Below are 23,481 nucleotides of genomic sequence, written 5' to 3' on the forward strand. Positions count from 1 at the left end.
TAATTGCTCTATTTAAAAAAAACCAACCTTTTTTTGTATTTGTCTAATGGAAAATTAGAAGAAACAAATGTAATTGTTAGCTTGAAAGCTTTCAATAAAATTCTTTTGCTAAAAGGAAAGAGGATTATATATGTGTGTGTGTGTGTGTGTGTGTGTGTGTGTACGTGTATGTATGTGTATGTATATATATATGTGTACACACACACACACACATAATATGCCAGAGGAAGTCTCTTAGAACAAAATAGCTTTTAGGAAGCTTTGAAGATCACAAAATTCTATCTAACAAATGTTACACTATTTACAATTTAATTTACAATTTGGCTGTATGAAAGCAGAATTGACTTAGTAACCATATAATATGATTAAAAGACAGTTTCCTAAGAAAGAAAGCACTATGTAAAAGCATATTTTCTTTCATCTACCTTTGAACTGCTAGCTGAATTGATTTTTTTAAAATTCATATTAAATTTAATCTTATATACTCAGGTATTACAGTAAGTACCTTATCACAAGCCACTGGATGCTATACAGACGGGAAAGTTGAATGTGACATTAACACAGATTTAATTTAAATAAATTTACATTCAATTAAAATGCAAATATTTAATTAATATGGATAATAGATTTGCATTTTAAAGTTTTTGTCCCCTTCTGTTACCACAAAAAAATATCTTTTTTGTTGCAATGTTTGGATGGGCATTCAAAAATTGTGTGTTTTCTTGAACAAAAAGCACATCAACCAATCTCCCAGAAAGTTACTGCATATTTTCTATGTCCAAAGACTATACTTTGGAAAATAAGGCCCATGCTCTCTTCTTTGAGCCATAAGAAGTTCTCAAAAAGTTGCTATGAAGTTTATTTGTTTTAGTTACAAATCACTGAAGGCCTTTAATATCTTTTAAAAAAACAATTGTATTTCCACATTAAAATTGAAACCAAGATAGTTAATGATAGAAAGCAATATTTAAGGCCATTATTACACTGTATGTGTTTTCTAGGCTATATTAATGCATCATTACTTCCTACTATATTGTTCAGGAAGATACTGAAACTCTTGCAGGAACTTAACCTGGCAATTGATAGTGTCAACTAAACAATTTATAATATCAATACCCATTGAAACACCTTTATGCCTATAATAAACACAAGGATTCATCTTCATTTATTCTAGGTGACTGGTATAATTTCCTCTCACTTGAGATACAGAGAGAAAACAAAACATTCTGGAATTCTCCAGAGTATCCTATACCTGAATTACTTAATTTTGCCATCTTGACCTGTCTTAACAAAAACTCATTGCACTCCTGAGGATAGGCTTCAGAGCCTATCTCGTGGCAATACGGGCGGCGAAATGTCAAGGGAAAAGGGAGTTTTCACTGATACTCTCCTTTAAAATGGTACATATTTTTTGATAAAGCTATTTTTTAGCATTCCAGGTATTTTAGGATCAGGATGTGAAGTCCAAAAATGAGAGGTCGCAAGGCCGAAATATTGTTTTTCAGCAAAATGGGGTTTCTGTAGCTAAACTAGTTATACCAACATTTCTGCAAGTTCATCTTATTCTCTACACATGATGAATATTTTAAGAAGGTATAGGGCAAAAACCAACACATGTACAAATCTGCAAAAGTATGTTTCTCTTTTATTTTTTATACGGTATGTAAAAATCCACTTTCGGGCCTAAACAATTTTGTTCCTGCTTGGCAAAGTCAGAGCTTCTTCCTTCTGTAAAAAAATAATACAAATAGAGCATTTTTTTCATAATTTTTGGTGGAGGAGATACATTCTCCAGATGCCAATTTATTACAAATTCCAAAGTATACTGCACCAGATCCTCACTTCAAATTGAGGTAAATTTCATATGAAAACCCATGCCACAATGCATTTCTGATGAAATACTTGCAATCTAGAGCTGTAAGATTGTTTAGAATAACAGAAATCCATATTCTAAATACCAAATTAAAAGTTATTAACTAGCTTCATTTAACCAAACCAATAGAAAAAAAGGGGTAAGATAACAATAGCTTTTTTTTCCTGAACGTCATCATTCTGCTAAACAAATAATTCCCTCACCACTGTCAAACTATTCACTAAGGCTGCATTACCATTACTATTAGTCTTCTCATTGTTCCTATCACCCATCTCCTCCTACTTATGACTGTTGGACTGTAACTTTGTTGCTGGTATCCTTACCATTTATATTTATTTAATATTATTTAATATCATTAATATCATTTATATTTATTGTTTCCTGATTGCTTATTTGTACTCTGGCTATCATTAAGTGATGTATTTTATGATTCTTGAGGAATGTATCTTGTCTTTTTATGTACACTTGAGAGCAGGTGCAGCAAAGACAAATTCCTTGTGTACCCAATCACTCTTGGCCAATAATCCAATCCAATTCAATTCCGTTTGCTAACAGGTTTCATTCACGGATAACCACGATTACATTGATTGTCCATACAGTAATTATCTACGTTGACAGTAAGCAACGCATTTCATAAGTTGTAAGTATGGTAACATTAGGATTCAATACTGAGAAAGCAGGTTATAATGTCCTCAATGATGTCCTCGTCGCTAAATACCACGATGTAAAAACAGGAAAGTTCTGCTCTTCTTTTATTGAGATTTTAAATAGAGGTCCTGGCAGTAAAAGTCCCAATGGAACACCTACAAGGATCTTTAAATGATTGCGTCCTTCTCAGTTAAGCGCTTCAAAAGGGACAGATTTAATATCAATGGCTTTCATCATTTTTGCTCAGCATCGCCACGAGGCTTAGCATCTCCTCCTCCTCCCCCCCCCCTCCGTTAAAATTTAACCCGCACTCCCTGCACATCGGGCATCTCAGCACCCGGAGTAAAAACAATCACAAACTTTGGGAAAAGAAAAAAGAGGCGGAGTTACATAGCGTCGGTGGCCAATGACCGCTTTTCTTCCTTCCTGGGTCCTGCGGAGAGGCAAGATGGCTGCCCCCAGCCCGAGCCGGTGCCTTTTTCTAGCAGCAACAGCGCTGCTGCTTCTTTTCTTCGGCCGCTGCAGTTCGGCGGTCGGTCACGGAGCGCAGGTACGCCAGGAAAAGCAAAGGGGACGGCTGACAGCGAGCCTTTATTTCTCCTTTGCTTTTGCTTTGTTTTTTTTCTTTTCTTACCGTGGGTGGGTTTGAAACCCAGGACTTGGATTTCCGTTTCCGTGGGCTGGTTTTGGTTGCGCTGAGCAAATGCAACCAAGGGGGCTCAAGGCGACCGCATTAAAAAAAAACAAAAGAAAACTAGGCCAGAGAAATCTAGCTGCCTGTCCCTTTGCAATTAAATGTGGTGTTGCAAATGTCTATGTGAAGTGTTGTGCACCGGCGCTGAACTCTGCCTGCTTTCCTCCGGGCTGTCGTTGCAATCCTGGAGGGCGAGAGAGGAGTGGGCCGGACTCAGCTCCTCATGTCGGATGCTCGACCGCCCCCTGACGGCTTTTGGCAGGGACTCGGTTGCTGCTGCTTTCTGTCCTTGGTCCTCTTTACCCAGGAAATGTCAAAATCCTTGGGATGATCTCACCGCAGCCACACCAGAAGCAGTTAGAATGGTTAAGCATCCCCAGAAATCGAATTATAACGTGTATCCCATTGTAATTATATGGCTCCATATTAGGGTGATTTTAGTTTTAATATATTATCTCCTACAATGTCTTGTCCACCCCTACATACATACATACACACTAGTCCTCAACTTACAACAACAATGGAACCCAAAATTTCTGTTGCTAAGTGAATTTTGCCCCATTTTAAGTCTTTTCCTGCCACAGTTGTTAAGTGTATCATGGCAGTTGCCAAGTTAGCAACACAGTTGTTAAGTGAATCTAACTTCTCCATTGACTTTGCTTGTCAGAAGGTTGCAAAAGGGGATCACATGATCCTGGGACACTGCAAACGTCATAAATATGAGAGTTGGCAAGCATTCAATATTTGATCACATGACGGGATGCTGCAGTGGTCGTAAATGTGAAAAATTGTCATAAGCTACTTTTTTCAGTGCTGCTGTAATGCTCTAACTTTGAATGGTCATTAAATAAACATTAAATACAACTGCAGTAATTACTTAACTGTGGCAATAAAGTTCACAAAATTAGACAAAACTCACTTAGTAACTCATGATTAACAACAGAAATTTTGGGTTCACGTTGAGGACTATCTGTATACTGATTTTTGCATTCCATGGAATCGAATTATCTAGGGCAGTGATGGCAAACCTTTTTGGCACCAAGGCCAAAAAGGGAGTGCACGCTCTTCTTAAAAGCCTCCAGTAATGAAGCTCCCACAACTTGCGAAGGCAAGCTATTCCATTGGTTGATTGTTCTCACTGTCAGAAAATTTCTCCTTATTTTTATGTTGAATCTCTCCTTGATCAGTTTCCATCCTTTCCTTGTCTGGCCTTTGGGTGCCTTGACCCCTTCCTCTCTGAGGCAGCCCCTCAAATATTGGAAGACTGCTATCATGTCTCCCCTGATCTTTCTCTTCACTAGACTAGCCATGCCAAGTTTCTGTAACCACTCTTCATATGTTTTAGCCTCCAGGCCCCTAATCATCTTGGTTGCTCTTCTGTCAGAAGAGCCAAGGTGGCGCAGTGGTTGAAAGCAGCACTGCAGGCTACTGCTAGATCAGCAGGTCAGCGGTTCAAATCTCACCGGCTCAGGGTTGACTCAGCCTTCCATCCTTCCGAGGTGGGTAAAATGAGGACCCAGATTGTTGGGGGCAATATGCTGACTCTCTGTAAACCGCTTAGAGAGGCCTGAAAGGCCTATGAAGCGGTATATAAGTCTACTGCTATTGCTATTGCTATTGCTGTGCACTTTTTCTAGAGTCTCAACGTTTTCTCTGTGCGAGTAGCTAAATAGGAATCAGATTATGCAGCACTTTATATTCTAATGCAGAAAGATACTTTGGAATGTATGGGGGTACAAATTATGAAATGAACCAAATGTGTTTTCTCTGGATCATAGGGCAACTACAGGGGGTACCCTGCAATCCCGAGGAAAGATTATGCTGCTTTAAGAAGTTGCAAACAACTACTCTTTTAAAATTCCAAATCACTACTTGGCCTTCTGATCTAAAATACTGAAAAACTCTAACCAATACGAGTTATGGAGGTGGTGCCGGCAGTTCTTGGGGGCCTAAAAATGGCCTATGTAACACCACTGCTCCATGAGCTGCATTGGCTGCCAGTTTGCTTCCAGGTGCAGTTCAAGGTATTGATAATTACCTTTAAAGCCCCTCATGGTGTGTGCCCAGGCCTCTTGCATGCCTGTCTCATTCCACTGGGATTGGCCAGCAAAGGAGGCATGCTGCAGGCTCATCAGATTGATTATTCTAGCTGGCAGGATCCAAGAGAAAGGCCTTCTTGGCCCTGTGGAATATCTTGCCTCCCCCACCCCCTCCAGTGTGAGATCCACCCAACTCTCCTGGCATTCTGGAAGAGCCTAAAGATCTGTCTCTGCCAATTAGCTTGGTGCTTCAATGGGGAAGTATCAAAGTGAAAGTGGTTGCTCAATTAACAATGGGTCCCACCTTGCCCCCATCCTGTTCCCCTTTAATTGGGTGAGTTCTGGACTTTATACTAACTTATTTATGCTCTTTAATTATATAGTTTTTTTATTTTTATGATTGTAAGCCATCCAGAGTTATCTTGAGGAAAGATGGGCTTCCTATAAATTTAATAAATATATAAAAAATCATTTGAAGAAGAAATTAATTAGGCAACTATCTCAAGCAAAACTCTGGAGTTAGGGGGATGGAGTAGCAATGGCAGTTTCAGTTTTGTATATCTCTATGATTTCCCTTTTTTTCTTATATTCTCCACCCCTTCCATTGTCATTTTGCTCCTGGAAAGTTGTGCCAAGTCTCTTCCCATTTCCTATATATATTATGTGTACATGACAATATAAAAAGAATGTTGAATTTTGATGCCATGGTGGTACAGTGGTTGGAATGCAGTACTACTGGCTACTTCTGCTGACTGCCAGCTGCCAGCAGTTTAGCAGTTCTGTCCTGACCGGCTCAAGGTTGACTCAGCCTTCCATCTTTCCGAGGCTGGTAAAATGTGGACCAAAATTGTTGGGGGCAATATGTTGAGTCTCTAAACTGCTTAGACCTGTAAAGCACTGTGAAGTCTTAAGTGCTATTTCTATTTTCAAATGTAACCAAGTTGACTTCTGATTCAGAAGTTATGCATTCATGCATTTTGTTTCCAATAAAAGCTGGCTGGATCTCTCGAGAAAACCAACCGGGACTTGGAGTAACAAAGCAATGATCTATTTGTTGGTCTTTTCAGTTGGAAGAGGGAGGATTTGCTTGGCTTTCATTGTTGTAGCCTTTAGCAGATTTATTTATTTAGATTTGTTAAGGCTGTTTAATTGATTTATGTTTTCTTGAAATAATGATTTTAAAAAGAATGACCAAACATGTACTTGCTTTGTTTAATGTCACATCAGTCAGCTTGTTTCAACAATTCTATAACAAGGACGGAAAGGGATTGAATACATAGATTACAGAACAAGCTGGATAATTACATAAAATAGTATTCATTAGACCGGTAGTTTCAATTTATTTGTCACACTGCTGTGATGATAATCCATTTGCCCAAACTCTGGAGATTGAAAAAACAAAACCTGGCATTTTTTCAGGTCAACTAAATTCATGTTTCCCCCAAGAGTTGTAATTAGACATTTAAACTGGATGTCAGGGGAAGAAAACAAAAAACAGACAATAAAGCAAATAATGAGTAAGCAGCCAGAGTTAAGAATTATGTGGTATTTTTCCCAAATGACCTAGAATTGACATTGAACATCTGTTGAACATTAAGAGAAATTTTAAGGCTGCAATTAAATACAAGCTTTAAATAATTCAAACTAGCCTTTTCCAATTGCATACAGAGAACAGTTTTATTATTTTCAGCGCTGCTCAAATCAGATTGAACAAAGCCATTAATCAACCCAATCTTGAAACATTTATGTGGCTGAAAAACAGTTCAAGAACAAAAAAAATCAAAGAAGAAACAACAACCCATATTACTTTGTTAAACTAAATTTTGAAAACAGAATAAATTTCTTGCTGATTTAATTCTTATTTTTTTTCTAAAAGGCAAAGATTGACTAATCTCAAATCAAGCAGGGACAGAAAATTGAATTAATAATTCAATAAACTAATGTGTAGTAAATCTATTTGAGATATTATGAGTTCCAGGACATAAAATTGCCATTCTGGATTTTGGTATCTCAAGTGTAAACAAATTTTTAGTATTCAGATTCTGGCACCATGGGGAAAATATGCATTAAGTGTTCCATTTAACCATTGGCCAACTTTCAATTTCAGTGATTAACAGTGGCTAGTCTAATTAAAACTTTCACATTGAGTTAATGATTTTTTTTTAAAAAAATACCGTATTTAGCTAAAACTAACTCAGAATTGAAGGCTAATCTGAGATAAAGAAATAAGGATCAAGTTATCAACAAAAAGGGAAATAATGTATTTCTCAAACATAATTTAGCTAAAAAAATCACACAAAAATGTATTGTTGGCAGTTAAAAATGTAGAGTGAGGTCATAATCTTTCTTTACCCCTAAGAAACTGGGATGTTATCAAATAGATGATATTCTGGGAAATCTCACTTCACTGTTTGAGTTCTTATGCAGAGGTTGCAATAAGAATATCATGGTCCAAGATTGGTAACATATTCCTGGTAAAGGAATATGTTATTAATTTTTGATTCTGTTATTCAAGAGAATAAATAGAGAATATTTATTACAAACATCCATCATAAGTTTAGCTTAATTTTTAAAAGTCCCTGTTACAATTGTGGATTTCTACTGCAATATTTTACAGAATTCTTGAGTACAGCACATTATTGAGAAAAAATGGGGATAAAAACTTAATTGTGAGGTATTTGCAGATCATATATTTTGGTATTCATTTCTTTATGATCATTTGTTTTGGCTGAGTGGTATTTGATAGCGGGGCAGGAGTCTGTCAAGACTTGTCAGACTTCATACATTTATTTTAATCTGAATGACAAGCTTATGTTCTATTAAGAATGCATCCAATCCAATTTGTTTTTAGAGGATTCAAGGAGATAAATGTCTGATCAGTTGGATCATTCTGGCTTAATTCACATTTTTTCCTAGTTTGCCAATTTTGATTAATTGAGACTAATTTCTGCATTTCCTGTGGTGAAATAAAGTATGTTTTTATTTGGAATAAGTGGTTTTTTTAAAAAAATAGTTTGGTTTGTGGTATGAAGACTTTTCAATAAATAAAATGATAAAATAGCATTAAGGAATTGTAATTTTTTAAATATTGCAAGTATTTGCAGCACTGAAATCAAAGTTACAGTAAATTTTACTCACTGGGGTGTTGAGTCTTTTTAAGCAGTCCTTATGATTTTCTGCTTTGATTTTGTTTTGTTTTTCCTCTTTGGTTGCCATCTTTGATCAAGTTTCAAGATGATGAAGAGAATTATTTGTTGTTCTTTGATATGATCCATGAAAGGCTTTTTATATGTGCAGTGCTATCATATTAAATATTTCTTTAAAAGAAAGCAAACTTATATGGAGAAAAAGTTCTTCTAAAAAGGGACTCATATTTTGGAGTAAACATACACAGGATTGTTCGGTACAATTTCATAAATATATCAACTGGTATGATGTTTATAGTAATTAAGCAAAAAATAACTTTTGATTCGATACAAACAGGGGTGTCAAACTTGATTTCATTGAGGACCATATCAGGATTGTGTTTGACTTCAGGATGCTAGGGTGGGTGTAGTCAGGATGGACATGATCAGCTTGACATCACTCATGTCAGGGTGCCTGGGGAGGCCCGAGCGCTCTGCCAGCAAAAATGGGTTCCTGAGCTCTGTTTGCGGCTGGTGACGGACTCCTGCAACCCTTTGTCACTGAAAACAGAGCTTGGGAGGGCCACACAAAGCCCTCCCAAGCTCCATTTTCACTGGGAGAGGCACTGTGACACTTTGCTGTTTCCAGGGTGGCCCTGCAGGCCAGATCCGAGCAACCCGCTAGCCGGGTCCAGCTCCCGGGCCTTGACTTTGACACCCCTGGATAAAAAACATATTTAAAATATTTAGGGAATTTGTGTTTGTATGTATTTAATACTATTTTATTGATTTGTATAATTTATATATTTTCTCTTCAGGATCAAGCAGAACATTTTTTTAGAAGCGGACATACAAACAACTGGGCTGTTCTGGTAAGATAACCAAGCCTAATTGAACCTAACTTAAACTAAACAAATCTATTGGAATATACCAAATGGTATCACTGAAAAGAAAAGATTGCTTGCCTCCACAGTGATAAAATTGCTTTTCATGCAAAGATAGTGGATTGGAGCTGATCCAATCTCATATTTTATATCCATTAAAAAAGAGAATAAACCATAAATAATTCTACTTAAATACCTGTGAAGCATTAGCTACCACCAATGCTTTAAAAAAAACAACACTTTTCCAGAAAATTAGATTTCATACTTACCTTGACTATGATTTATTAATTTACTAATGCTGTGTATTGTAGGAAGTATATGCATGTGTGAGAGAAGAAGTAATATAGAGTAGGGAAGTCTTTGAAGATTATACTGTAGGCATTAATCTTCAGTTGAGAGAGAACAGCTCTGCAGTTTGACAGGAGAATTTGTCCTTACTGAAATTTCCAAATAAGCTGTAGCTCAGTGGCCCATTTGTTCCTGCACAGTCATGTTGCATTAAAGCCACAGAATTTATTCTTATCTTCTGTCTCTATCTCTTCCTCACTTTCTCGCTCCACACACATGGACATATATTTGTCTCTTAATCTATTTAGGTGTGCACATCTCGATTCTGGTTTAACTATCGCCATGTGGCCAATACTCTCTCAGTTTACAGAAGTGTCAAGAGACTTGGAATTCCTGATAGGTAAGAAGAGCCCTTTAAAATGGTATCAAGCATAAATAGGATAGTTACTGTACTAAGGTGATCCGATATTTGTCTAGACTTCCATTCTTTTTTTATATCTATGTATTTTTATTTTTATTAAAACAGTTCAAAATTAAAAAACACACAGTTTCACTCATTACAGCATTTCTGTATCAATGTCACTCATATTAACATAGTTTCTAATTATATAGATTACGATGTATTATATATTCATTTAAATTATAATGTCTGCCTTGTATGCAGCTTTATTCCTCTTTAGCATTCATCTCCATTGTCCACGGATGCATTTCCTGCCTCTATAAGATTTACCTCTATCTGCTCCTGTGAGGCACTTCCTGTTCCTGTTGGATGTATATAGTTATATTCTTGATGGCTTGTATAGTGTTTTACCTGCATTTTAATTAAACAACACATGCTACAGAGACCCCAAAATCAGCTGGTTGGTAGGAGGCGCGCATGCATGCACAGTGAAGCCCAGCTGGGGTGACGGCTCGCATGCCAGTAGAGAGGCCTTCATGTGCCATCTGTGGCACATGTGCCATAGGTTTGCCATCATGGATCTATGCTAATTATAAAACAACTTTGAAGAAACCTGATGAGTACAATGAGAGAGAAAAAAAACCCAGATTGATTTTTAGGGTGAGCCAAACGCCTATTTGAAGTATTATTGAGTTTCATGAATTGCATAGAATTGAATTCATATGCAAATACAGTAATGTTAGCCTTATTAACTTTTAAAAGCTATTTCTTCATTCTGTGTTAAGTTTTGGCTTAGTCACAAAATGCCTTGCATAGAAAAGAGGATTACAGTTATTAAACAGCCTTTCAAAGTTAGCAGAACATGTATGTTTATTTGAGGCTTTGTGTTGTTACTGCACTCAAATTGTGTATCCAAATTCATTTATTTTCTTCCCATTTAGTCATATAGTTTTAATGCTAGCAGATGATATGGCCTGCAATCCAAGAAATCCGGTTCCAGCCACTGTGTTTAGTCACAAAAACATGGAACTGAATGTCTACGGAGATGACGTGGAAGTGGATTACCGAAATTATGAGGTTAATTCTTAAATACATTCCGTATTAAAATGTAGAAAGGTGATGAGGAAGGAGACAACATTTAAGTCCATTGATTTCATGAGAACCTGCAACTTCTTGGGCCTCAGAGATGTTCTTCAGTACAATTAGAAACACGGAACACATTCAGAATAACGTATTGAGTTTCCAGTCTTCACATGTTCTTGCATCAAAATGTTTAGCCTACCAAATCTAGTCAAATCATCGTTTAATCTGTGAGATATATTCAATACCTGAAAATTGATATATTTTCCCCATGATTAATAGTTGAACATACCGATAGTGATGACTCCACCTAAACCTTTTAAAGTAGGTATGGAAGACTCATGGATCCAACCACAAAACTCAGAATTTTATTACTCTTGACTAAAGACTAGAGGAGTGAAATGGATTATTCTTGTTCTGAGCTGGAAAGTACAGACATAGTCACATGAACTCCCACTTAGCAACCACTTTGCTTAAAGACATACCTGCCAGTTCCAATTCCTGCTAAATGAGGATTACAGTACCTGTAGAGGAGTTGAGATTTTGAGCATTGTTAGTTATTGACACTATGGTTTTCTAACTACTTTTGGAACCTTAGAAAATTATTTTCAGAGCTAGTAGGTGTGATGTTTTGAGATTTCATAGTAGGATTTTTTTTTTTTTTTTGCTGACCAGATGGATAATTTATGATCAAATACTTTTAATCACTGGAATATTGTTTTCCATAATTGTCATGCAGAATATAAAGCTTTAAAATATGATTATGAGCATTTTTCCATGGCAACTCAGTTATGTTGATGGTAAAAAAAATGTTGAAATTGTTCCCAGAGATAAAATAATAAAGTTTGACAGGTGTTCAAAGCACTGAATATATATTATGGAGGCTGAAATATGACGACTTAGCGTGAGCTAATACATTAATGAGCTGTAATATGCAGTAGTGTATATTTTGTTGGACAGTTCGTTTGAAAATAATGCCTTTATGATTAAATGCAAACTCTAAACAGGATGCTGTCTCGTTTAGGTTACCGTGGAAAATTTTTTGAGAGTGTTAACAGGCCGAATACCAGCAAGTGCGCCTCGTTCCAAACGTTTGCTTTCTGATGACAGAAGCAATATTCTCATATATATGACAGGTAATTGTATTTTATTTGGCATTTCCTATAGTAATAATAATAATAATGGAAATATTTCCACAGCCTTGACAATTGGACTAATTTGTTCTGCTTTGAGACTGCATATTTCCTGTGTAGCTTACTCATTGGTACATTTACAAGTAGTTCACAGTTGAAACCATTTGTTTACTGACCATTCAAAGTTACAATGACACATGAAAAATAACAGTTTTTCATACTTATGACTTGTTTCATCCTCATGGTCACGTGATCAAAATTGCTTTGCCACTGGAATTTATGATGGTTGTAATGATCACATTTTTTGACCTTCAGACAAACAAAGTCAATGGGGGAGCCAAATTCACTTAACCACCATGTTACTAATTTAGCAACTGTAATGATTCGCTCAATGGTGGCAAGAAAGGTTGTAAAATGGGGCAAAATTCACTTAATTACTGTCCTGCTTAGCAGTGGAAATTTTGGGCTTAGTTGTGGTCATAAGTAAAGGACTACCTGTATTAGAATGGCTAAAGACATGTCTGTATCAGGAAAATTGAAACTAGATGTCTCTTGTGAATTGAAGCTGTGCAGTGTATATGTATATTGAGGCATTGAAAAACCAGTGCTAATCTGTCTAATTCCTGAAATATAAATAACATGCCTGCAATTGATCTTGAACCCTTGAATAGTGAATTAAATATAGAATGGGTTCAGCTTTTAAGAGTCTCAGATATCTAGAGTAAGCTGTCTTGGAAATTTGTTTGTTTGATTGTATGTGTGGAGTAACTTAGTTTGATTGTATGGGTTGGACTTAGTTCTCAGAATCTCAGCAGTGGTCAATAAACATTCAAACGCTTCATAACCATCTAAAATAGCCATTTGCATCAGTTTGAAAAAGGCCAATGTAATTATGTTGCTAATTGATGCATCACACAGTGGACAGATCCACATACTATCCTAATTCTTGATTTATAGCTTACCAATGTTAGGGTAAGGGTTAAGTCACAGATACTTAATATATATAGCTCTGTGTGTGTATGTTCCATCATAACTCTGGAAAAAACACTGTGGGGGTAAGACACCCCTAAAACCGCTCGGGGTATGTGTTCTGTTAAGATACAGCCTGTTGTGCCTTAAAATGGATTCTATTGTACTGCTGTAAAATGGCTTCTACTGTGCAGCGCAGTGGAGTTGTCATGGTAACGGCTTCACGGCTCCCTCTGGTAAGGGGGAAAATCCAATATTAGAAATTATGTTTGGTCTGGACATTTTCCCCCTATAAATAAATATCTGGGTAGCCCTGGGTTATTGGCTAGTTATATAATAAAAGGAGAAAGTCTGAAAAAAATCCAATAGTTACTCAAAAGACAAGGATATCCCTCAAAGGAGCCATCATCACTCTGACTCTGGAAATAGCCAGGTTTAGATAAGGCTTGTTTAAATAAGGGCCCAGTGAGAACTGTAGAAATCCCAGAGGGACTTTATCTCATACTTGTCTTCTGTAGAAAAGCCTAATACAAGCCCTGTCTTTATTAATATTCATTATAGGCAATGATTCATGCACAATCAGAAACATAGCCTTAGTAACTGTTTCCATCATTCTTTGTTATCACATTAAAATACTTCTATTGCAATCAGTCATCGATGTGTATTGGGTAAAACTAGGATTTTAAAATACAGTCAGCGCAAGAATTGGTCTTCAATTGCATATTATGTAGCTACACAAGGAAAAAGCAACACATCAGTCCCCCCCCCCCCAATCCCACCCTCATTTAAAAATTTATTCCTATGCACTCCTGGGATCTGCACGGCCAAAGGGATACTGAGATCCTTTGTGCATGTTGCAAGTCAGTGGTTTATTCAGCAAATCATACTTTTTAAAAAATGTCTGTAAATATGGATTAAACACTATGCTCAAGGGCTATAGGAATTGTTCTAACATAGCTTGTTACTACAGTATATATTATTATTCTGGAAATCCAGATCTAAAAGAGAATTGAAGATGTGTGGCTGCATATAAATTAGTAGTTGCAGTGACTCAGGGGAGGTTTGGAGGGATGTGGGTAATACAGACTTCTTAAATGTTAAATGTGAATTGATTGGGCTTCTCAGCTTGCTCAGGCTGAGTTCCAAAGGACAAAGCAATTGCTTACCCTTTGCTTGCCTTGGTGGGTGAGAGCATATTTATGCATTATTATAGTTGGATGCCAACTGTTTTGTTTGAAGGTTTCAGAGAATATTTTTGAGAATATCCTGACTTTTTTTTTTCTTCACCAAGGTCATGGTGGGAATGGTTTCTTGAAATTTCAAGATTCGGAAGAAATCACGAATGTGGAACTCGCTGATGCCTTTGAACAAATGTGGCAGAAAAGGAGGTAATTTCTAACCCCTGCTTTCTAGCGTGCCTGCATTTTTCTGCCTTTTCTGATCTACCCAGAATGTATTTTCAATTTTCATTTCATTTAGTACATTTATTTGCAACCATAGGTTTTAATCATATACTGTTACAGCAAGTCTTAATTGGTCAGTTATTCTCCCTTACAATTAACAGCACTGTCACCATCTGCATTAACACTTCGCATTTTTACCTTTTATGATATTATGGATAATGTACTTCTAGCAGATTGTACAGCTAAGCATTAAGGTCCTCTATACAAGGCAAGTTATGAACCGACCGGGCCCTTGCAATATCCTCTGTCCAGAAATGTCTGTCAAAGCTGGTGCTTGTTTTTGATTGACTGGTTTGATCTATTGAGTCATTTGCATCACTGATCTTTAAAATACCACCTGGCATCCAAGGTATAAGGATGTGATGGCGAACCTATGGCACGCTTGCCAGAGGTGGCATGCAAAGTCCTCTCTGTGGGCATGTGCGCTGTCGCCAGCTGCTCTTCGGGTTTCTGGTGCTCATTCCAGTTTGGGCACTTGGTGCTGAAAAGGTTCGCCATCACTGCTATAAGAGTTAAATCTTAGATATCAGGGCTATTCAAATATATTGAAAGAGGTACTTTGCTATGCAACTCAACTTACAAATATGAGAGATTTCAGCAAACCTATCCAGGGTTGTAAGAGTAAGTTTATATTGGTTTCATGAACCCAACTGCAGCAAGATAAAAACAGGGTTTTTCTTTCCTAATGGTGGGGCCCTTTTAAAATTGAAACATCATTGAAGATCTTGCGAAATATATATGCAGATCTCTATAAATCAAAAAGTATATGTAATCTTGCATAATAGTTAATCAAAGGAAATAGTAATCAAAAATCTTTGTTATTTTGGTTCTGAGTGATCAGACAGATCCTTTGCAAAAGGAAGCCTACACAAGATTTAAATAAGTTTATATTGACATGGTTAGTGTAAGATTTCAGGATTTTACTTTTGAATAAAACACACCTTGGATTGTGTATTTAATCACCAGTACTATTTTTCTATGCAGTGGTGATAAAACTGGATAGTTTATAAAGGTAAATTATTGTCTGTTAATGGCAAAAATCCTGGAGGTCAAATCTCCAGGAAGACTTTATTTTAAAGTAGCATTTTGTTTACAAGGCTGGATGAAGTGAGCACAGCTGATGGATAAAAGAAGATATGACTTATCTCTTATATACTAGTAAGGGCTTTACTTTTTATCTGGACATTTTGTTGTGCTTGATTATTGTGGAAGGCTTAGGGGCCAGCTGGCATAAACAGGCATAAAGATTCTTTTTTTCCCCCTTCTAGGTACAATGAACTGCTATTTATCATTGATACATGCCAAGGAGCATCGATGTACGAGCGGTTTTATTCTCCCAATATAATGGCTTTGGCTAGCAGCCAAGTTGGAGAAGATTCACTTTCTGTAAGTGTATCATTTCACATGTTAACTATATATAGATAACAGCAAATGAAAATCTCTCCTAGTTTGGTGGATATCTAGCTGTATAAGATTTAATAGGAATCTTGTTTCTGCTAGAAAATACTGCATTTATAATGGAATGAGAATTTGTTTTAAATGAATAGTACTCATTAATAATACTGCTATAAAGAAAAGCAAGATTTTTTAAAAATGCAAGTGAAATTATGACTCTGAGTTATTTACAACCTTCCAGGAAGTCATGACTTTTACAATCCTTTTTTGAGAACTTTGGTATATTTCATTGCATATTGTGGAGGGCTAAAAGCAGGGGTGGGTTGCTCCCGGCATTACTGCAGGTTCGGTGCATGCAAAATTTTTTGTGTGTGTGCACGCTTCAGTTCACACTTGCACAAAAATAGGTCTGCACATGCACAAAACATTAAAAAAAGAAATAAAATTAAATCTGTGCAATTACAATTGTTCTGCAGATGCGCAGACCAAAAATCATGAGGGTGGCCCCACAGAACTGGTTCAGGGGCATGGCAGGCCTGGGTTGCTGTCAGTTCCAGCTACACAGGCTGCCAAACCACTATTGGTTCGGCCAAACTGACCTGAACCGGTAGGAACCCACCTCTGGTTAAAAGCATTTCTACAGAACTGTGTCACTCTCAATGAAAGATGAAGAGAAGCAGGTAAAGGATTGCTGTCTTTCTCTTAGTCTGAACATATTGAAATATAGAGTTAGTGTTCAGCTCTATATAGTTCTTTTCCAGCACATTCATATACAGTATTTTGCTTGGCCTTATTTATTTGTGTTCCTTTCTGTACTCCATAGTAGCAATTCATAGTTTGGGAGGTTAATCAGCTGTTGATCGAGGATGTAGATATAAGATTGTGTTGTTCAGTTTTCATTGCTAAACATTTATATATAGTAAATTTGGTATTTATAACAACATTCTCTTTTTGAAGCATCAACCAGATCTTGGCATTGGTGTCCATTTGATGGATAGATATACATTTTACGTCTTGGAATTTTTAGAAGAAATTAACCCAGCAAGCCAGACGAATATGAATGACCTGGTAAATACTTATTTAACTTGCTATTCATGAAACCGCTACTGGAAAGCTGTGTGTTTTGTATAATTTTATATAATCCTTTTAACATCCATTCCTATTTTCCCCATTGTCACTATTGCATCAAGTTGTGAAGAAAATATTTTTTTTCTAGTTTTAAACGCCAAAAATGAGATTTGCTCAAGTTAAATTAGCCTTAAATCTAGGGCTTAAATCTACATTATCTTATTAAAAAAATAATCCTCTTACAGCATGGAATCTTAGTAGCAAATCTGTGTTTTTCATTATAACCACTCTACGCTGAAGTTTGAATTGTTTCTAGATAGCCTACAATACTGTCTTTCAGCTCAATTATATTAAAAAGTTATATTATGCAAGATTCAGAACATTGCTTGATTCCTGACTCAAGCTGAAAAACATCTTAGCCTTGATTGAAGTTAAATGTAAGAATTAATTGCAGAGTGTAAAAAAGAAGCATAAGTGATTGGTAGAACATAAATCTCAATGAACAAAAGATGTGACTGCCATCTCTAATTAAAGAATCAAGTTTGTAGTTGCTAGGAAGATTTTTGGTTGTGGTACTGGAAAGGTCCTGTGTAATAAAGCAAATAATTTCATGATATGAGATAGCGCCATGGATTTGACTAGTAGAAGAAAGCCAATATATCTGCCAATGGAAGGGATCTGGACATTTTATGGCCTATGGGCAGTCCCAATCTGGCTCTCAGCAGTGTGGGGCAGGTTCTGGCAGCCTTGGAGGTGAAAAATCATTGGCAGGGGGTGGGTCTTCGGCAGGGGGTTAGCAGCAGAGAGCAGGGCGGGGCATCGGTGGTAGGGGACACATGGCCTTCCACAACAGTCCCAGTTTCTCAGTTCCTTTTTACAGAAATACGATGTAAATATGCCATACAATCAATCATTAATCTCATCTGGCTTCTTGGGAAAATTAATTAGCTACCCCTGCTTGTGTGAGGTAAATAACTAGCAACATTCAGAATCCAATCCTAAGCATGGTTCCCCTCCCCGTTTAGAAAAATATCTCACTGAATTGTGAAGGATTCTCACTCTGCTTAGGAACCTTTTTTTCATTTATTTGAAATGTTAATATGGTCAGGAAATTTAGGACCATATTTCTTCTGAAAGCCTTCTTAAAATTGGAATTATGCAGCAGAGCGCTAAGTATTCAGTGGTGTGGTTAGGGTTAGAGTGCTATATAGCAAATCAGTCTGCATATGATGAAAATTTTCCCCTGATTCCTAAGGAGAAGACAGACTCCTGGCCATTTTTCCATATATGATCTTTTAGAAGAGATTTTTTTTTACCTAAATGGAAATTCTGCATACATGTGTATAGCCAGGTGATATGAAGCAGCAATATATATTCATATATTAATAGATAAGGATTAGCTTGTCTCTCCAAATCTTTCATATTATGTTAAGCAAAAGGTTCTTTTGCACATGCTACCCACTCATATCCTGTTTTGCAGATTTGAGTGATGTCCTCTTTAAATCCAATCTTGCTTAACGTACTATGCCAAATGATATGAGTTGTGAACCTAAATCTCAAAGCCTTTTTTCACATGAGAGAGCAGCTGTGTAAAATCATTTAGTATTGAAGTTTACAGATGCGGTTGCAGGTTATCTTGTCACTAGAAAAGATGGCATCAACTTTGCAGTAAACATCTCACATTGCCAAGCTTGATGCTGATATAGAACTGAGTAAGCAACCATCTGAGAAAGAAGTTTCATTATTAAATCAGACAAAAATATTTTTAAAGGATATATATATATATATGGGGAATAATTGGAAGAATGAATGATATACAGATAATTATTTATTAATTAGACTTATATACCGCTTCATAGGGCTTTCAGCCCTCCCTAAGCAGTTTACAGATTTTTAGCAAATTGAGTCAGCAAATTGCCCCCACAGTCTGGGTCCTCATTTCACCCACCTCAGAAGGATGGAAGGCTGAGTCAACCTTGAGCCGGTGAGATTTGAACCGCTGAACTGCAGATAACAGTCAGCTGAAGTGGCCTGCAGTACTGCACCCTAACCACTGCGCCACGGCCACAACCATAATTGAGCCTGGAGTTACCTTTGTAAGTCATGGTGGTTAAATGTGACCATCCCTGATTTTATGACTGTTGTTGTACCAGTGATTAGGGAATCTGGCAATCATTAAGTGATTTCCTGAAAGGGCATTTTTGCCAGAAATTGGAAGGAAATACTGCTTTTTGCCAAAAAAATGCCAAAAATCATGGTCATGTGACAGAAGGATTCTGCAAACAGTTGTAAACTTGGGACTGTGCCAAGCACCCATAATATCATCACATGAGTATTGGGGGGGGGGGGCGAAGCCATTGGAACCTTAAAACTGGGAAGTATGTCTGAAGGGCTTTGTTGCAACTTTGAATGGTTACTAAGTGAACAGTCATAAGTTGAGGACGACCTGTATTATAATGATAAACATTCCATTCCATTCCATTCATTTCATTCTGAACAAGTTTGTCTCATAATAAATTTTGTGTTTTCTGGAATCCATTAACTTACTAGAAACCATAGAATTAACCGATAAATAAAATGTCATCTTGGAAATATTGTGAATATGGGCCAGCAAGTTAGAAATTAGTGTACAATTTGCCGATCTTATAGCAGATTTACAAGGACTTCAGTTTTAACAGTTTTAAATTTTATTTTATTTTTTGATATCTAGTATAAAACATAGTTATAACCCTGTTCACATTTCTATAGGTGCCCCCATTAAATATTGTTGATTCATTTCTCCTAGCACATATGGGATAAATAAATGGTTTTAGGATCATTTGTAGAGTTTAGCTAATGGGATTGCAAGCAAGATGGGTGTGTTTCTAAATTAATTGATAGATAGATAGATAGAGATAGAGAGAGAGATAGATAGATAGATAGATAGAGAGAGAGAGAGAGAGAGAGAGAGAGAGAGAGAGAGAGAGAGAGAGAGAGAGAGAGAGAGAGAGAGAGAGAGAGAGAATTATGTCCTCTGCTTGAATATTGTATTTTTGCTTTGGTTTTAGGATCATTTGTAGAGTTTAGCTAATGGGATTGCAAGCAAGATGGGTGTGTTTCTAAATTAATTGATAGATAGATAGATAGAGATAGAGAGAGAGATAGATAGAGAGAGAGAGAGAGAGAGAGAGAGAGAGAGAGAGAGAGAGAGAGAGAGAGAGAGAGAGAGAGAGAGAGAGAGAGAATTATGTCCTCTGCTTGAATATTGTATTTTTGCTTTGTTCTTTATACTCTTTGATTGAGGCAAACAGTCATTTTTAGAAACTGCTGATTTCCAACTAGGATTTGATTGGTTTGTAGGTAAATGGATTTTAATATGACACCAAATTATGGAATTTCTAGAAAATTATTCAAATAATTGGAATCTGTAATTTGGAGTGGAAATACTTATAATACTTATAACTCTGTAACAAGGTACCAGTGATAGAAATCTGGTTTGTCAGTTATGTTAAATTAATCCTTTCACTCTAAAAATGAATAAAACTATCTAGATGCCAATATTATTCCTACTGGGGAATTGGAAAACCATGTCATAAGTTGTATAGAGGTATTGGATGATCACTGTAGGGACAAACACCTAGTTGGGAACAGAAATGCAGTAAAGGTTTTCATGAAGATTTCAAATGAAATGCCTTCTTTATAGTTTCAGGTATGCCCTAAAAGTTTGTGTGTATCAACACCTGGACACCGGACAGATCTGTTTCAGAGAAATCCTGACAATGTCTTGATAACTGATTTTTTTGGGAGTGTACGAAAAGTGGAAATTACAACTGAGACAGTTTCTCTGGATCCTAATTTGGCACCTGCAGAAATAAGGTATTTGGGTTTATTTTTTGAAGCTCAGATATTCATTCATATATATATATATATATATATATATATATATATATATATATATATATATATATAAATAACGTTACTGCAAAAAGATTCTAGGTGGTGTTCAGGAAGAGACTGTAAACATTCATTGGAGAGTATTTTTGTGTGTGTATATTTTGGGTTTTGTGCGTTGTTTCTTGGGAACTGCAGGAATAGAGGATGCAATGGGGCATGCATGATGATAGTATATTGATTTAAAAATCACTAAGAAAGTAAGATAAAATATTTGAAAGCCTCAAGGCTCATGTTTGATGAACACTGGAAATCTAAAATTTATCTCACCCCCCCAAAAAGTAATGACGAGAATGTTAGATGCTTCTCTGTATGGAATAAAGCATTCATAAAACATTGGTATTCAGAACAGTAATACTCATAAAGCTACATCACAATAAGAATATATGAAGAGAGAATATAAAATATGGAGTACAAGTAGTCCTTGACCTATGACCATAATTGGGACCAGAATTTCCGTTGCTAAGTAAAGCAATTGTTAAATGAGTTGCACCTGATTTACTACTTTTTGTGTGTGAAAGATTGATTGTGAATCTGGAGTTGTAAAATAAATCTGTTTTCTCCCATTGACTTTGTTTGTCACCAGCTGGGAAGGTTAGGGTTACTAACAAATGACCATCCTATGACTCTGTCATAAATACCTCCCGAATACCAATGATTGTAGAGATGCTGTGATAGTTGTAACTTTGAGGATTAGTTTTAACGCCCTTTTTTCAGTGTGTGGTAACTCTGAACAGTTATTAAATGAACGGTTGTAAATCTAGGCCCATCTCTATGCAGGCAAATAGTATGCCTTTTTTTGTGTGCTTTGATTTGTTGTGCGTTGTGGATTTTATTTTTTATTTTTTTTACAAATTGAAGATTTGTGCTAATCCCGTGTCAAGCATATCTATTGTGCTAATTTTCCAACAGCATTTGCTCAGTTTCTGTCTGTGCCACATTTTGATAATTCTTGCAATCTGCAATATTTCAGCCTTTTTCATTATTATTAATCAGATGATGATTAGCATTTTTATCAATTATGTTTTAATTAAGATATGTACATTTTTAGACATAAAGCTGTTGCAATGTAACTTTTAAATCAATGGTTCTCAACCTTCCCAATGCCGCAACATTTTAATACAATTCCTCATGTTGTGATGACCCCCAACCATAAAATTGGAGGCTCGGTTCCTAAGACTATCGAAAATTTGTGGTTTTACGATGGTCTTAGGCGATCCCTGTGAAAGGGTCATTCGACCCCCAAAGGGGTCCTGACCCACAGGTTGAGAATTACTGTTTTAAATGCATGGAAACAGAAAAATTAATGTGCCTTGCTTCATTGCAATATTCGTTTATTGTGATAATCTTGGAATCAAACTCACAATATATCCGAGATATGCCTGTAGCTGGATGCCAGGATATCAAATATCTACTGGGTGTAAGTATGGAGAACTGGGACAATCATTGTGAGAATTTTATACAGTATGTGTGTGTTTTTCCTTACAGTTAGAAACCATAAACAATTTGAGTTCCAGTACAAAAGCAGAGTTTGTGAATTCAGAATCATAATCTTTAATGGAGTATAATAAACAGATGCAAGTAGTGACAATAACTTTTATGTATAAATCAGTTTCCAATTCTTGGAGACTCAGATTCATCTTAAATAAATGGGAAAACCTGCAAGTATGCAGCAGAATTTGTAAGCATATATCTATATAGCATAATCAAAATATTGCCTCCGCATTTTTGATTGGTGGGTTTGGGAGAGAAATAAAAGGTAGAGAAGGATTCATCTGATGTATGTAACATTTATGGAATGTTCATTTTCAGGCAACAAGCTGAATTTATATGCGGTCTTATGTTGCCATCTGTTGGGAGCTCTTGGGATAAAAAAAGTGGTTTTGTCCTTTTTTATCTACAAGTTGGCATAGACTACAAAAATGTGTTGCACATATCAACAAGGTTTCATATTTCATTTTTGAAGTAATTTATCTTTTTCAAAGTAATAATTAGATCTTTTTTTAGATCAGGCCTTTAGTATTTGCAGTATGAAATGTTAACTTTTAATCTTGTTTATAGAATAAATGTATGTTATTTATTCTATTTAATTCCATCATGCAAGATACCGGCTTTTTATCCTCCTGAAGTGACTCTATATTATGGGAATAATCACTCAGTGCAAGCATGTATGGGAATTTCTATCTGGATCTCCTTGGTTTGAGTGTGACTCAAGACAATGGCCACTATAACATTTCCTTTCCTTATTTTATATATGTGTGAGGGAGATAAAGGAGGAAAAAAAGCAAACATTTACCCAAAGAAGTACAAATAAAAAGGCAGAACAATGAGACATAAATAACACATGAAACATGAGCAAATATATAAGTGCTTTGAGAGGTGAAACATATTGAAAACTCTGATTAAATGTCAGTGCACCACAGTAGTGGGGTGTGATGTAGGTTTGCAAAGCAGTGACTAAATTAGATACCATATCTTGCATAGAATTATAT

The 23,481-nt window shown here is 36.3% G+C and overlaps 1 protein-coding gene across 1 annotated transcript in view; it reads left to right on the forward strand.

Annotated features, from left to right (window-relative positions):
- The first annotated feature begins 2,928 nt into the window (after positions 1–2,928).
- PIGK (phosphatidylinositol glycan anchor biosynthesis class K) overlaps positions 2,929–23,481 on the forward strand; it is a 104,096-nt gene continuing 83,543 nt past the window's right edge. Inside the window, exons 1-9 of the mRNA XM_087719448.1 lie at positions 2,929–3,071; positions 9,198–9,251; positions 9,860–9,951; positions 10,893–11,028; positions 12,056–12,167; positions 14,425–14,521; positions 15,865–15,982; positions 16,949–17,059; positions 20,742–20,914. Coding sequence (XP_087575574.1) covers positions 2,970–3,071; positions 9,198–9,251; positions 9,860–9,951; positions 10,893–11,028; positions 12,056–12,167; positions 14,425–14,521; positions 15,865–15,982; positions 16,949–17,059; positions 20,742–20,914 — 995 coding nt within the window. The 5' untranslated portion in view covers positions 2,929–2,969. The remainder of the gene's footprint in view (positions 3,072–9,197; positions 9,252–9,859; positions 9,952–10,892; positions 11,029–12,055; positions 12,168–14,424; positions 14,522–15,864; positions 15,983–16,948; positions 17,060–20,741; positions 20,915–23,481) is intronic.

This window comes from Thamnophis sirtalis, unplaced genomic scaffold, assembly GCF_051295495.1.
Source record: "Thamnophis sirtalis isolate CommonGarterSnake01/CBP01778 unplaced genomic scaffold, rThaSir2_p1.2 scaffold_7, whole genome shotgun sequence".
NCBI classification, from domain to species: Eukaryota; Metazoa; Chordata; class Lepidosauria; order Squamata; family Natricidae; genus Thamnophis; species Thamnophis sirtalis.